Here is a 13,570-nt window from a genome sequence, read left to right on the forward strand (position 1 = left end):
ACTGTGAAGTGAAGTGTGAACTGAATTCTGTGAAACCGGTGTGAGTCAATCAAACAACTGTCCAATCACAAGGACGTCGTTCCTCTGGGCCATGGAACAAACACACTGCGTTCTTCTCGGCTATGGGATATTACCTCTACTACCAAAATGGTGCGTTCAGTTGTTATGTTGCGTTCACACGGGCAGATCAGATGAAACGATGCAAAGACGCGTCACGCGTTGTGAGTTGACGAGGCGGTGGAAAGCCTGGTGATGCGAGGTTAGAGTTGACTTGATTTGGAGCAGCTAACATGCATCATTGCGTCTTTGCAACGTCATGTCGCTATAGCTTCCATAGACTGCATCGTTTCATCTGACAACGACGCTGCAGAAGTAGAGAACGTCACTCAGACAATCATGGCGTCTGCCGGCGGCTGTCATTAATGTTTTCGCGAGCCAGTTCTCAACGTTTGCTAGTTTCTAGGTAGGTAGTGTCTGTTTCAACACTTTCAACTATTACCATTTTCATGTCAAGGTTCATTATTTATTGGGCATTCGAGCCACGGATCACCATTTGAATCCTCTGAGACCCAAGACGTCGAATAGCCTATGTTGTTGTCAATTGGATAAGATTGTCCATGCTGTATTGATGTTGGTACCATTAGGATCGAGAGATAAGTTGATCAAAAATAACAATTCTTATACATTCTGTAATTGTTTAGACTTCTTGTAAATTGCATCTAGTGATGCAGATGTAACTATAATAATGTAAGAGTTATATTATTACAATAATGTAACTCTTGAGTCTTGACTCTTGAGAGTGTACAATGAAACCAAATGGTTTTGTGTCCATTTGGCTTTCAATTTGGTTTATATATTACACTCATATTACACTATTACACGCAATTTGCAACTTTAGATTTTTTTAAATAATGGGATGACTCATTGACCCCCCCATTCATCCAATTTGCGTTTGCGATCTGCTTGTATTAAACGACGTTAAACTCACCAACATTGCAGCTCTAGGGGCCAAGCTTGAATTATCCTCTTTCAATCTGCCGAGTTTTTGTTTCATAAAAATCTACCCTAGACATGTTCAGAACGTATGAGCTACTTTCTGTCAAGACATTCTGTGCAGGTGATTCTTTTTTGGAGTTTTTAAGCACTCATCGAAGTCACTGAACGGCCCTGCGTACCACCTGTTTCGAATTTGCACATAATTATATACATTACCTTATATTGAAAGGATAAGCCCCTTGAGATGTCACATCTCATTTTAGAGGGGGTCCTCAACACATAGGCTAATGCATGAGGCAGCAGCGCAACCCGTTAATAAAAACGAGTGCTTCCACACTTAGATTTAGAGGAGATTTAGGGGATATGGGCTAAGATTAGTGCTTGCTTTTGTAAATTAACACTTGCTATCCATCCCATGTGTATACATCCCACTGTTTCTCAACCGTTGACTACTGGTAAATGTCCTAATAATAACTCAACCAGACAATCCGGTGCACTTCCCCCTTCTGGAGATTCTAACTCCCTTTTTCTGTTGAATTTCTTGAACTCTAACTTGTCAGTAAAATACTACATGGATGGACTCATCATAGGTCACCAGGTCATTCAGTTCACGGTTTCTCAACTAGTGGAAAGAACATTTAAAAACAAATCAACAAATCCTACATTACTAAATGCATGGTCAGGGACCACATGCAATACCTCCACGGACCACCAGTGGTCCACGGACCACCTGTTGAAAACCCATGATTTAGAACAAGAATCACCTGCACAGAATTTCTTGACAGAAAGTAGCTCATTATTCATATGTCTAGTAGTCCGGCAGGCGGCAGCCGATAGGCTTCTTTTGTTTGTGGGAAATTTGGTATAGTATTTTTTTATTGGCCTAAAATATTGTCTATATATTCATGAATCCACTTGCTGACTGCCTGTCACTTTTGGGCAATTTATTTTATAGGGGTTTCTTGTGACCCTACCATACATCCTATATGGCACGCAAAAATTTAAAACTTTCCTTTTGCTTTAAGTAGCATGTGACATGTCAAACTAGGGGATTTTCATGATTCTGAATCCATTACAAGCATTTGTTTTGCACAAAAAACACTCCTTGGGCTAAAAGCAGCCATAGCCACTTGCCCAAATGTGCCCAAAATGTGCTGACCTCATCACATTTGTCATGACTTCTATGGCCATTTTTAGCCCAAGGAGTGCATTTTGTGCAAAACTAATGCTTGGAATGGAATAATGGATTCAGAATCATGAAAATGCCCTAGTTTGACATGTCACATGCTACTTAAGAAAAAGTAATTTTTTTGCCTGCCTGATGTTAATGGTATACGAAGACTCTCGCTTCCAGTCATGTTGTTGGATCTGAGTAGTTGCTCATTGGATATTTAGTCCCCATATATGGGGATATCCAGCAGCGTCTCGAAGCTGTGAGACCCACCCCTACTGCCGTCAGAGCACGAACACTCTGGCGGTCCTGGCTACTCCTTAGGTGAGCAGTAGCCCTCCAAGCAGAACCCAATGCTACTGAAGTTTCTGACATTTGTTCGACCCAGTGCATTGGGTCCTGTTGCATCACTACCATGCCACCTGGTACGCGGCCATTCATAAAACATAAACAACATGTTTAGCGCCTGTCTGCGCTCTTTGACGACATTTTTTCGTGTGAGCGTTTCTGAATATGTGAAGTATAAGTACCCATACATGCCGCTGCGAATATCTCCTGTGGCGCGGAAGCCGTTAAGTATTTTTAATCTTTGTTTGACCGATTTGGTCGCTTTGATTCTTCTCTTCCTTCCTTGTTTATTGACACCTCATTGTACCGCCTATCTGGCTAGCTAGTGGCGCTATAGCTATGACAGAGCAGATCAGAGGCAGGGACGTAGCCGCACAAGCCAACCGCACACCGGGAGGCGGTACAATAAACGGTAAACAAACAAGAAGAAATAAAGCGACCAAATCGGTCAAACAAAGATTAAAAATCACACACGTGTGAACTGAGTGGTGCAATTCCCCCCCCCCCCCCCCCTCTCTCTCTCTCTCTCTCTCTCTCTCTCTCACTCTCTCTCATTAGAGTCACTACCCCTCTCACTGTTTCTGGCGCCCCCTACTGCTATTATTAAGTCACATACTCGTGCTCACACAGACACACACACAAACAGGTACGAGGACAATGCAAGCTGGTTGTAGGAGTGGTTGCACCACTCAAAAAATACTTAACGGCTTCCGCGCCACAGGAGATATTCGCAGCGGAATGTATAGGTACTTAAAGTTCACGAATTCAGAATGACTCAAAGAAAAAAAGGCCGTCAGACGCCGCAGATACGAGCTTAGAGAGAATATGAATGTCCGCGTTCCGGAATTCCCATACGAAAATATAGTCATGACCAGGGACCCAACATAAAACTCATCAAAATTTCAGAAAAGCTTTATGTAGGGTCCCGAAAGGGGCTAGGTGAGCAGCAGCGTCTCGAAGCTGTGAGACCCACCTTGTTGCCGCCGTTAGAGCACAAACGCTCTGGCGGTCCTGGCTGCTCCTTAGGTGAGCAGCAGCGTCTCAAAGCTGTGAGACCCAAGAGACTCAGAATCATGAGAGATCTTCAAGTTTTGCATGGGGTGGCTCAGGCTGTATCTTCCGAGGTATCTCCTGCTGCACAGCCAAACCAAGTCAATAATATTGAGGGAGCATTTATCGCCAAAGAGCTTGGATTGTGAGCATACACAGGCAGTTACCATTACTTTTAAGAGTGTGCACCCTAGCTGTGCTTAGCAAGGTCACAGAGAGACAGAAAGATTTCTATATAGTGTCTGAAAAAGTAAAGACACGTCAGAGCTCTCCAGGAAAGACGACACCTCTGGCCTGCGCTTCAAGGGGCGCCCTGACCAACGGACTGATATGATCGAATCCGAATTCGTGATATAACAGTTCGTATCTGCTTTTATCCATGTCATTTGCTGTTCATATTCATATCATTCATTTTGGGATATGTATCCCGGTAGCCTAATCATTAAAATATGCCATTTCTTAAAGGACCACTTCACCACTTTTCAACCTATCTTCATATAATAGGTCCTCACTAATAATCTTGAAAAAATGGCGCAGTTTTTTTCTACTCTGTCTGTGTCTCATAGGAGGGCTGTGGGCAGTTCAGAAACCGTCTTCCAGTGACATCATTGATGGGGAATACAAGCTAATAAAAACTGCAGGCTTTCTAGTCCTGAAAAGTTGCAATGCGAAATTGGAAGCCATCGTTCTCACAATAATGAATGATGAATGTCTCTCCTATGAGACACAGACCGAGTAGAAAAAAATTGTGCCATTTTATCATGATTATTAGTGAGGACCTATTATATGAAGATAGGTTGAAAAGTGGTGAAGTGGTCCTTTAAGGTCCCATGACTTGTGTTTTACAGCCTGTTTATTGGAGTTTAGATAACCTTTGAAGTCATAACGACGCATCAAAAGCTTGAATTATCCTCTATCTGATTGTTTCATAAAAATCCACTGTACACATGTTATGAGCTACTTTCTGTCAAAATTATGACTACATTGGCCAGTGTGCTGTTCTCTCCTCGGTAAATAACTTGCGAGACTTACGAGATGGCTCATTGTTCATTTACTACTGTATATGATTAATTTCTCATAACTTTAGCTATTGAGGTGACCGAGGTGAGAAGTGAGTAGCAGAGCCACAAGACCCTCCGTCCACTGAGATGTCTGGATGTGTGTACGCCAGCATCCTCCAGAGAGCCTCCAGCTGCACACTGACACTGTCCTCCACTGTCTCCAGCCAGGTGACTGTCCTGATTCAATTAACCACCACACTGTTTACCAACCACAAGCAACTCTTAAGCCCAAACCAAACCAGTTACAACTGGTGTGACAACGCCTTCTTGCAGCTTAATGTTTCAAAAACAAAAGAGCTATGCATAGATTTTAGACGTTCCCCACAATCCCCCCAGAAGAGTGTTGTCAATGGACAGACTGTAGATATTGTGCCCAGCTACAAGTATCTAGGCACAATTATTGATGACAAACTGAAATTCGACCTAAATACTGATGTGATGCAAAAAAAAGGTCAACAACGCCTGTACTGCCTAAGGAAATTGGCTAAGTTCAATGTCGACAAGACTCTGATGAAACTGTTTTACAGTGCCTACATCGAGTCCGTCATTTCTTTCTCCATTATCTGTTGGTATGGTAATCTCTGCATCAGAGACAAAAATTCCCTAGGGAGAATTGTAAAAGTGGCCTCAAAAATCATTGGCTCACAAATGAACGGCCTAGACCAGATCTTTAAGAAACAGGTACTTAACAAAGCCCTGTGTATCCGATCTGATGCTGCTCACCCACTATACGGAGAGTACATCCTTCTCCCATCCGGCCTTCGCTTGCGAGCCCCCTGTGCCACAAAAAACAGGCACAAACATTCCTTTGTCCCGGTCTCTATTCACACACTGAATGCTGCTGTGCGTAGATCGAGGATATAACCTTATGATGAGCACTTTTACTTTTTTTTTTTTTTTAAGATATTTTTTTGCGGCTTACGCCTTTTATTGATTTTTTTGAAGGGTAGGCTGACAGGAAACGGGAGAGAGATGGGGGGATGACATGCAGTAAAGGCCGTGTCGGGTCCGGGAGTCGAACCCGCGGCACACTGCGACTGGATTACCAGTCCGGTGCCCAGACCGTTACGCTACGGCCTGGGCCAGCACTTTTACTTTTTACTGTATTATCTTGTGCCTATGTCTATGCACACACACTTTTATGACCTATCGCATAGCACTTTAAACGCCTGCACTTTAATGGTTGTGTGCACCTTTTACTCTGGTATCCGCTATGTGAACTGTTTGTTGTCTGTACTGTTTCATTCATTGTTTAATGTACTGTCTATGCTGCAACCCAATTTGCCCTTCGGGGACACTAAATAAACTTGAACCTTGAACCATGGTAAATGGTGCATTTATATAGTGCCTTTATCCAAGGCGCTTTACAGAGATTGTGCATTACATTCACACACACATTCATACACCGATGGCAGCGGAAACCATGCAAGGCACCAACTAGCACATCGGGAGCAATTGGGTTCAGTGTCGACAGTAACTCTGGGGGAGCCTGGGTTTGAGTGCCTGGGTAGAGTGCCTAGATGGTAACCTTGCGGTTACCATCTAGGCACTCTACCCCTGAGCCACCGCCGCCCCAAGCAAGCAACTTCTCGGGACAAAACCGTTGTAAGGTCAACCACACCAATGAAAATCCTTGAGTTCCAAGGAGTTGCATTGGAATGGTGTGGTTTGGGCTTTAGATCCTATTTTTGGGTGGTGCAACCACTCCAAGGAATGTCCCTATGTGACTATGTCCCGATGTTTAGAGTACCAGTAGGGGAAAAAGTGGTGCTGTTGTGGGGGGAGAGGGGAGTTGCACCACTCAGTTCACGCGGGTGTGATTTTATTATCTTAGGTTCGGTTCAGTTTTAGCTTATGTACGTATGACTTTTTTATGATGTATTGCCATGTTTTTTGTTCTTGCTTACTGTAAAACGCTCTGGATTAAAAGCATCTGCTAAATGCCTAAATTGTAATATCTGGACTCTAGAGTTGCAATACCAACCCTTTACTGCCCATTCATCTAAACAGAAAAGTCCTATCTGATTGTATTTAACAGTTAAACTCTCTAATTGGCACCTGAAAATCCACCCTAGACATGTTATGAGCTATAAATTCATGTGAGTTTTGTAGTTTGGAAGTGCTCGTTGGAAATCACTGGAAGTCAGTAATTGTTGAGGCAATAGGAGTCGAGACAATATTCTAGGAGGTGGTGATGGCTTTAATGTACATGACATGGAGAAGTACAATAACACTCAGGTCGATGATGGTACAGTAGTTCTGCCAAGGAGCACAGGGATCAGATGATATGCTATAATAGCTGCTTCAAGGACAAGCTGAGCCATAACAAGACTACATGCATACAGGCTGTAACCAAAACAATAGCCAACTTGCCAAGTGGAGACATCTAAATAATATTATCATTTGGTAGCTTGTAAGAGCCTAGATGTCTCCACTTGGCAAGTGATGATATTATCATAATGTATTAGATGAGTACTATTAGTGATGGTAAAATATAATGCTTAGATATAAGCAACAATAATGACAATATAGTATTTTGAATAATTATGCTGCACCGTCTACCACTGTCTGACCAATTGACTCAACAAAAAGCAAGAGCTATTCTTCCCCACCATCCAATAGACAGTACCTTCCAGAAAGCCAACAATAGCAGCTCCCGGACTGTTTAATCTAAACGGAACTAGGAACACAACTGTAATGAGCCCATTTAGACCAGTTGCAACCTATACGTGGTTAAACCTTTGAATATGTGTCTCATTAATTGCTGCTATAGGCCTACAGTACATAGTAGTAGTGCAACATATTTTTTGTTATTTTTGAATAAGAATTTGAAGGTTTTCAGAAACCTTAGGTTAGGTTTTAGAAGGTGTTTAAATGGGTTAGTATAATGTAACACCTGCACAGGATATAACATCACCTTGCTATTTATGTCAATATGGCTGTCAAAGGTCTATTTTTACTCTGTGTGTGATGTACCAACTAGTAAACCCCTGGCTATAGTTTACTGCCTAATAGCTCCCCACCATACATTTTAATAGCATTTCTGTATCTTTCAGATTTACCAGTATGGCGTTGGTTCCTCCCCCTCCATCCAACAACCCACATTGACCCAACAGTCCCACTTCTCCTCCTGGAGCGGCCTCAAATCACATTGGTGGCATCACAGGGGTGCTGAGATGGGCTCTGTGTCTCGGGGCGACCGGCATCTTTCAACCCATGAGGATCTAGCCTATCAGCTCAGCCGGGTCCAGATCAATAGCATGCTGCGGGCCAATGAGCAGGTAAGCAGCAATCTGTCGACCTTGCGTCAATTTACAACAATTTAGTGTAGTTTTTAAACAACTTTAGAAATGGAACATTGTACAGTCAGTTTTAACTGAACTCATCCGTAGTTATCTTCTGGGCATAGGCATTGATTGCATGTTTTTGAGAGGTTTTTGAGTAGGACCAAGCTTCATGAATACAATACGGAAGTAACTAAACCTGCGTTCTAACTAATGGACAGAAGGGTGCGATTTGACTCGTGGAAAAAATAAGTTTGATTAAATGAATGCAATTCTATGGGAAAATTACTCAATGTAGCAGGTCCCACAGGTGGGCATTTGAATGGATCCGTCTGTACAGCTAATCACAGCTTAACTCTTCAACCGTAGATTGTACAATCGATATGAACTCTGGACATTGTAAAGACAAAACGGCTTCAGTATGCAATTGTAGTACATTTTACATATGATAAGACATTGACTTCATGTTATTCTGCAGCCACCAGCCAATAACTTATCAATGGTAAAATACTTAATGCATGTCTCTATCTCTACATGTATATTACAGGCTGTGATTGTACCCGAGTTTGATGCAAGGGGCCTCAGTGCTGTGAAAGGTTTTGAGAGCAACCAGTTAGCCGCTAACACTCCCATTGAGGACCGACGCACTGCAGCCTCCTGCCTACAGGTAGGCATGAGAATCTCATTCCACAAATGAATCCCCCCAAATGATCTCCAAATATATAATTTGGACACACTTACAGTAAGTGTGTGCAAATATATTTAAGAGTCTTGAGTCGGGGTGCAGAAGTAGCAGTTCGTTCAGAAAATCCCAGCGTGGAGGGGCACGGTGGCACAGTTGGTAGTGCTGTCGCCTCACAGCTAGAAGGTCCTGGGTTCGATTCCCGCTCGGGGCGCTGTGGGTGCTGGCGGCGTGTTTCCTCCTCCGCGTCATCAGTGCCCATACCCGAAGGCGGGGTTGGCGAAAGGGCCTTTCTGTGTGGAGTTTGCATGTTCTCCCCGTGTCCCCTAGGGTAGGTACCCTCACAAAAACATGCAGTAATCCTGGTCTCTAAACTGCCTCCCCCTGGCCAGCCGGGACGCCTGATGGAGGGGAAAGGAACTTGTTGGAATAACGTGCTCCTTCCACGCGCTACGTCCAAACAGGGAAACTCCCCCCTGTCAGGTGTAAAGGAGCAACTTGGACACTCAAGCATGAAGGAAGCATGAGTTAAGTCCGTTGCTCTCCCTAGGTTGGCGGAGGGTGTGTAGAGCCCATGATCACATCACAGGATGATTGACACAGGGGTGAAAAATGGGTTACAAAATCGTGGGACAAAAAATATAAATTAAAAAGAAAATCCCAGCGTGGAGATAAAATTCCCCTTCCAGATCCTTGTTCCACCCCATGGTCTCTTCTCAGTCTAAAATAACAGTAGACCAGACCACGTTAACACAATCAGCGCCGGGATTTCTTTCGAAATAGAAGCTCAGGGTGCTCGTCTGTTGTCCGTTCCGGACAAGAACCGGGAGACATATATTTGCTTGCTTACCTCGCTAAGATTACGATATAAGTCGCTGATTATCGCTCGCTTCATATTTTGAATGAGAGGCATGTTGAAGTCAGAAATGAAGAGCTTAGTATATCCATCTGGTCAAAACCTACGTGCGCCGAACCCAAGTGTACGACAACGCGCATGCGACGTGTGTACACGCCCTAGCAACCCGTCGGTTGCATTAGTTATGACATTCCCATATGTCGTACGGTCTAAATGGGTTGACGTGTTTCCCATGTTGTTGTCTAGACAAAAGGCATGCTCTTTGGAGTGTTTGATGGGCATGGGGGGGCTGCCTGCGCACAGGCAGTCAGTGAGCGTCTCCCCTACTATGTGGCCGTGGCCATGATGTCCCAGCGGACCTTGGAGGAACTGGAGAGGTGCATGGAGCACGAACGGCCGATGCCTCCCATATTACAGTGGTACAGACACCACAGTGACTTCATCTACCGCGAGTCTGCCTCCCTCTACATAGACCACCTCAGAGTCTTCTGGCAGGAGTTGCTGGATAGTGACGAACATGGTGATGGCATGAGGTGTGTATGTTTGCAAACAAGGTGCCTAGACAGTATGCAACTATTATTTGAACAACAGTTGACAGAAATGCCTCAAAACGATAGATAGGCCTTTATTGATCCCTGTGTAGAAATGACAGTGTTTTAGCAGCAACAGCATTGAGTTTGAAAGCTGTTGAAACACAGGATAGGCACAAGGTAAGAGTAGAGAGATATGAATAATATTACAATTATAATAAAACTCTGATCCTCACCAGCTACACTTGGACTGACTGGGTAATAAAGCATAATGAATCTAGCCATTTTGGTGACCTTTTTAGGTTTGAATTTAGGTGCATTACTACGTCCGATCAGTGTTACAATGCAGAATGCACCCATTATTCCACTCTCCCTTTAGTCCACAGGAAGCTCTGGACTATGCCTTTATGCGACTTGACACGGATATCTCTTTAGAGGCGCAGGTCCCTCATGACAGTGACCTCATGAGAAACACGGCTATACAGGTAAACAAACACTCCGCACTTCAGTATCGTCTAGCTCAGATTAACACAAAATGCGCACAACAACACTAGTGTCCGATATCTGTACTTCAGTATCGTCTAGCTCAGATTAGCACAAAATGCGCACAACAACACTAGTGTCTGATATCTGTATGTTCCTTTGCAACAGGTTGCCTTCGCTGGCTCCACTGCTTGCGTGGCCCATGTGGGTATGGAGGGGATCCACGTGGCCAACAGCGGTGACTGCCGAGCCGTGCTGGGGGTGCAGGAGGACGATGGCACGTGGAGCGCCTTGGACCTCTCCTCGGACCACAACTCCCAGAACCAGGCTGAGATGGAGCGCATCAGAGCCCAGCACCCCCCCTCTGAGAGGGACACAGTGGTCACTGATGACCGACTGCTGGGGGTGAGCATTCACTATACTATAGCTTGATGAGAATAAGATTAGATCAACTTTATTGTCCACATTGTTTTTGGATTCAGTGGCAGATGTAAAGCAATAGACAGATATATACACTAATTGGTAAATGGTGCATTTTTGTATATAGCACCATTATCCAAGGCGCTTTACATTGTGTATTACATTCTACTCATTGCACATTCGCTCTGGATTAAGAGTGTCTGCTAAATGCCTCAATTGTAAATGTTAACTAACGGTCTTGTCCATGTGCTGCCAGGTCCTGATGCCTCTGCGTTCCTTCGGTGACGTGAGGTTCAAGTGGAAACCCGAGTTGCAGCAGAGCATTCTCAACGGGCTGGACTCTGGCTTGGACCTGGATTCTCTCAACTTGTACCAGTACACTCCACCCAACTACCTAACGCCACCCTACCTGGATGTGGTACCTGAGCTGACCTATCACAAGCTGAGACCTCAGGACCGCTTCCTGATCATCGGCTCCGACGGACTGTGGGACGAGCTGAGCAGCAAGGAGGCCGTGCGACTTGTCGGGGAGCATTTGAGTGGGATTCACATGCAGGTATTATTGTGTGTGTGTGTGTGTGTTTTTGTTTGTTTAAGCATGTGCAGCAGTTGTATCTGGTTTGACCGTAATCTAACCTTCTGATCAGTGTTTGGATCTAATGTATTGCACCTTTTCTCTAGGTTTGTGCGTGCGTGCCGTGACGGATGGAATTGTATGTATTGTGGTTGTGGTGTTGATTGATGGTTTCTGCATCTTATCGTGTGGCAGCTTGCCAGGACATGTTCAGCTTGTTCATTCTCCTTGCATTCTGATGTCAGCACATCTAAACAAAAAATCAGACCTGTCTGAAGTGAGTGGCGCAACAGCGCCGCCTGTTGGTAACCTAAACAGACAGACATACATAGGGACATTGCTGATCCTTGAAGTGGTAGCACCACTTAAAAAACACTGGAAAATCTAACATCCAAATGAGTCCAAAAGTGGAAAAAAATAAATGACCCTCTGTAATCAACCTGCGGTTCTCCTGCTCAAACCAATATTTACATTAATGTGATCATGCCATCCAAGTTGTTTCACTTTTATGACGCTCCAAGTATAAACATAAACTTTTTTTTTGTTTGTTCCAAAAGTCTCTATGCTATGACTAACTTCTACTCTTCGCCCCCCCCCCCTCTCCTCAGGCCCCAGTCTCTCCATCCGAGAGACGGCTGAATTTGGGCCAGATGCACGACCTCTTGTTGCAGCGGCGCGCCCGTTTCACCCCTGCCTTGGACCTGAACGTTGCCACGCACCTCGTCAGACATGCCCTGGGCACCGGGGAGTACGGAGAGCTCTGCCAGGAGAAGCTGTCCTCTATGCTGGCATTGCCAGCAGACCTGGCGCGCATGTACAGGGATGACATCACAGTCACTGTGGTGTATCTGAACTCTGACCTGGCCAAACCTCGCCACTGATCTGACAGTCGAGTTCTAAGACACATGATGCACAACAATTCTTAACACATTCCCTGCGGTTGACTGAGATCTACGTCAAATCTTAATTCAGCTACGTCTACTGCCGTTGACTTAGATTTGCGCCAAATGGTCCTTTTTTATAGTGGTTTGTGATAGCTTGCCGTCGTAATGCTGCATAAGTAGAAGTAAACAGAAACGGTACCGTAAGCAAGATTACTGCACACATCCACACGTGGTAAACATATTTTCAAATGAGAGAAAGAGAAACTACAAAAGCAGAAAACACTCCAAATTGGAAGACTAGCCTTATTGGTGCAAGGCTCAACGGTACTACAAATGGGAATAAAGGAATAGCCAGCACACACGAAATGTCCTTTTCACATGGTTTATTTACCTCTGACAGACAACAAACGTGTTTCGGACAGCTTTTCAATGGCCCATTGTTGAGTCAGTTCAATGGCTTTGAACTGATTGTCGCAGTAACGCTATGTGTTCAAGTGAAAGTATACCTGTATATTTGCGTCCGTCACAAAACACACCGTTAGTCTACATCCGATTCAGTTTTTTCCTGTCACCTCCCGCTTAAAGGGCAAATAACATGCATTTTTAAACTGCTTTTAATATTTAATAATCATATCATATTGTCTATGTCCCTCAAAGTTATTTCTAATGGTTTGAGCCTCAATCACCACTCTGATATAACCAGGCCTTGTCATTTCTTTCTGGACTTTGAAAGCAGTTTTAGCTGCAGTACCACAATGTCCTGAGGTGGTGGGGGTGCTGATATGCAGATTATTTAATATTTGAGTCATTATAATACTGATGCTAGATAAAACCAGGCTTGTTTCCATTCCATGCCAGCTCTGAAAATCAACAATGGTGGACATTGTAAACAAGTGGAAATGCAAATTTGGAACTGAAGACTGAAGAAGAGGAGGAATTATACAAAGTAGGGTGACATTGATGACATCACGATGAGGCCAAAATCAGTCGAGCTGTTCCTGAGAGCAATTTCCATTAAAACACCCATATGACATGAAAGCCTGATTGTTAAAAAAAGAAAATTGGGGGGGGGATAGAAAACACACATGGGCGGTTAACGGGTGAATTTATGAATTATTGCTGGCGGGAATGTGGTAACTATGTGTAACTCCTGTCTTCATATTTTTGGAATTGTTTGGGATGACATGAGCTTGAAACTGTTTTCTGTCGAGCTCTGTTTTGTCTTATTATA

The 13,570-nt window shown here is 44.0% G+C and overlaps 1 protein-coding gene across 1 annotated transcript; it reads left to right on the plus strand.

Annotated features, from left to right (window-relative positions):
- The first annotated feature begins 395 nt into the window (after positions 1 to 395).
- pdp2 (putative pyruvate dehydrogenase phosphatase isoenzyme 2) lies at positions 396 to 13,039 on the plus strand. Its single transcript, XM_083764212.1, has 9 exons — positions 396 to 463; positions 4,653 to 4,794; positions 7,683 to 7,907; positions 8,458 to 8,577; positions 9,695 to 9,981; positions 10,358 to 10,463; positions 10,630 to 10,866; positions 11,138 to 11,437; positions 12,064 to 13,039. The coding sequence occupies exons 2-9, from the start codon at positions 4,714 to 4,716 to the stop codon at positions 12,334 to 12,336; spliced, it is 1,629 nt and encodes a 542-aa protein (XP_083620338.1). The 5' UTR covers positions 396 to 463; positions 4,653 to 4,713; the 3' UTR covers positions 12,337 to 13,039.
- The last annotated feature ends 531 nt before the right edge of the window (positions 13,040 to 13,570 follow it).

This window comes from Protomyctophum parallelum, assembly GCF_964188405.1.
Source record: "Protomyctophum parallelum genome assembly, chromosome: 4".
Classification (NCBI taxonomy): domain Eukaryota; kingdom Metazoa; phylum Chordata; class Actinopteri; order Myctophiformes; family Myctophidae; genus Protomyctophum; species Protomyctophum parallelum.

Bases quoted from the DNA above. Each gene is read 5' to 3' on its own strand.
- pdp2 (XM_083764212.1), top strand. From the start codon at position 4,714: ATGTCTGGATGTGTGTACGCCAGCATCCTCCAGAGAGCCTCCAGCTGC. The intron at 4,795-7,682 runs GTGACTGTCCTG...TGTATCTTTCAG, and splicing joins CCTCCACTGTCTCCAGCCAG to ATTTACCAGTATGGCGTTGG. The intron at 7,908-8,457 runs GTAAGCAGCAAT...TGTATATTACAG, and splicing joins TGCTGCGGGCCAATGAGCAG to GCTGTGATTGTACCCGAGTT.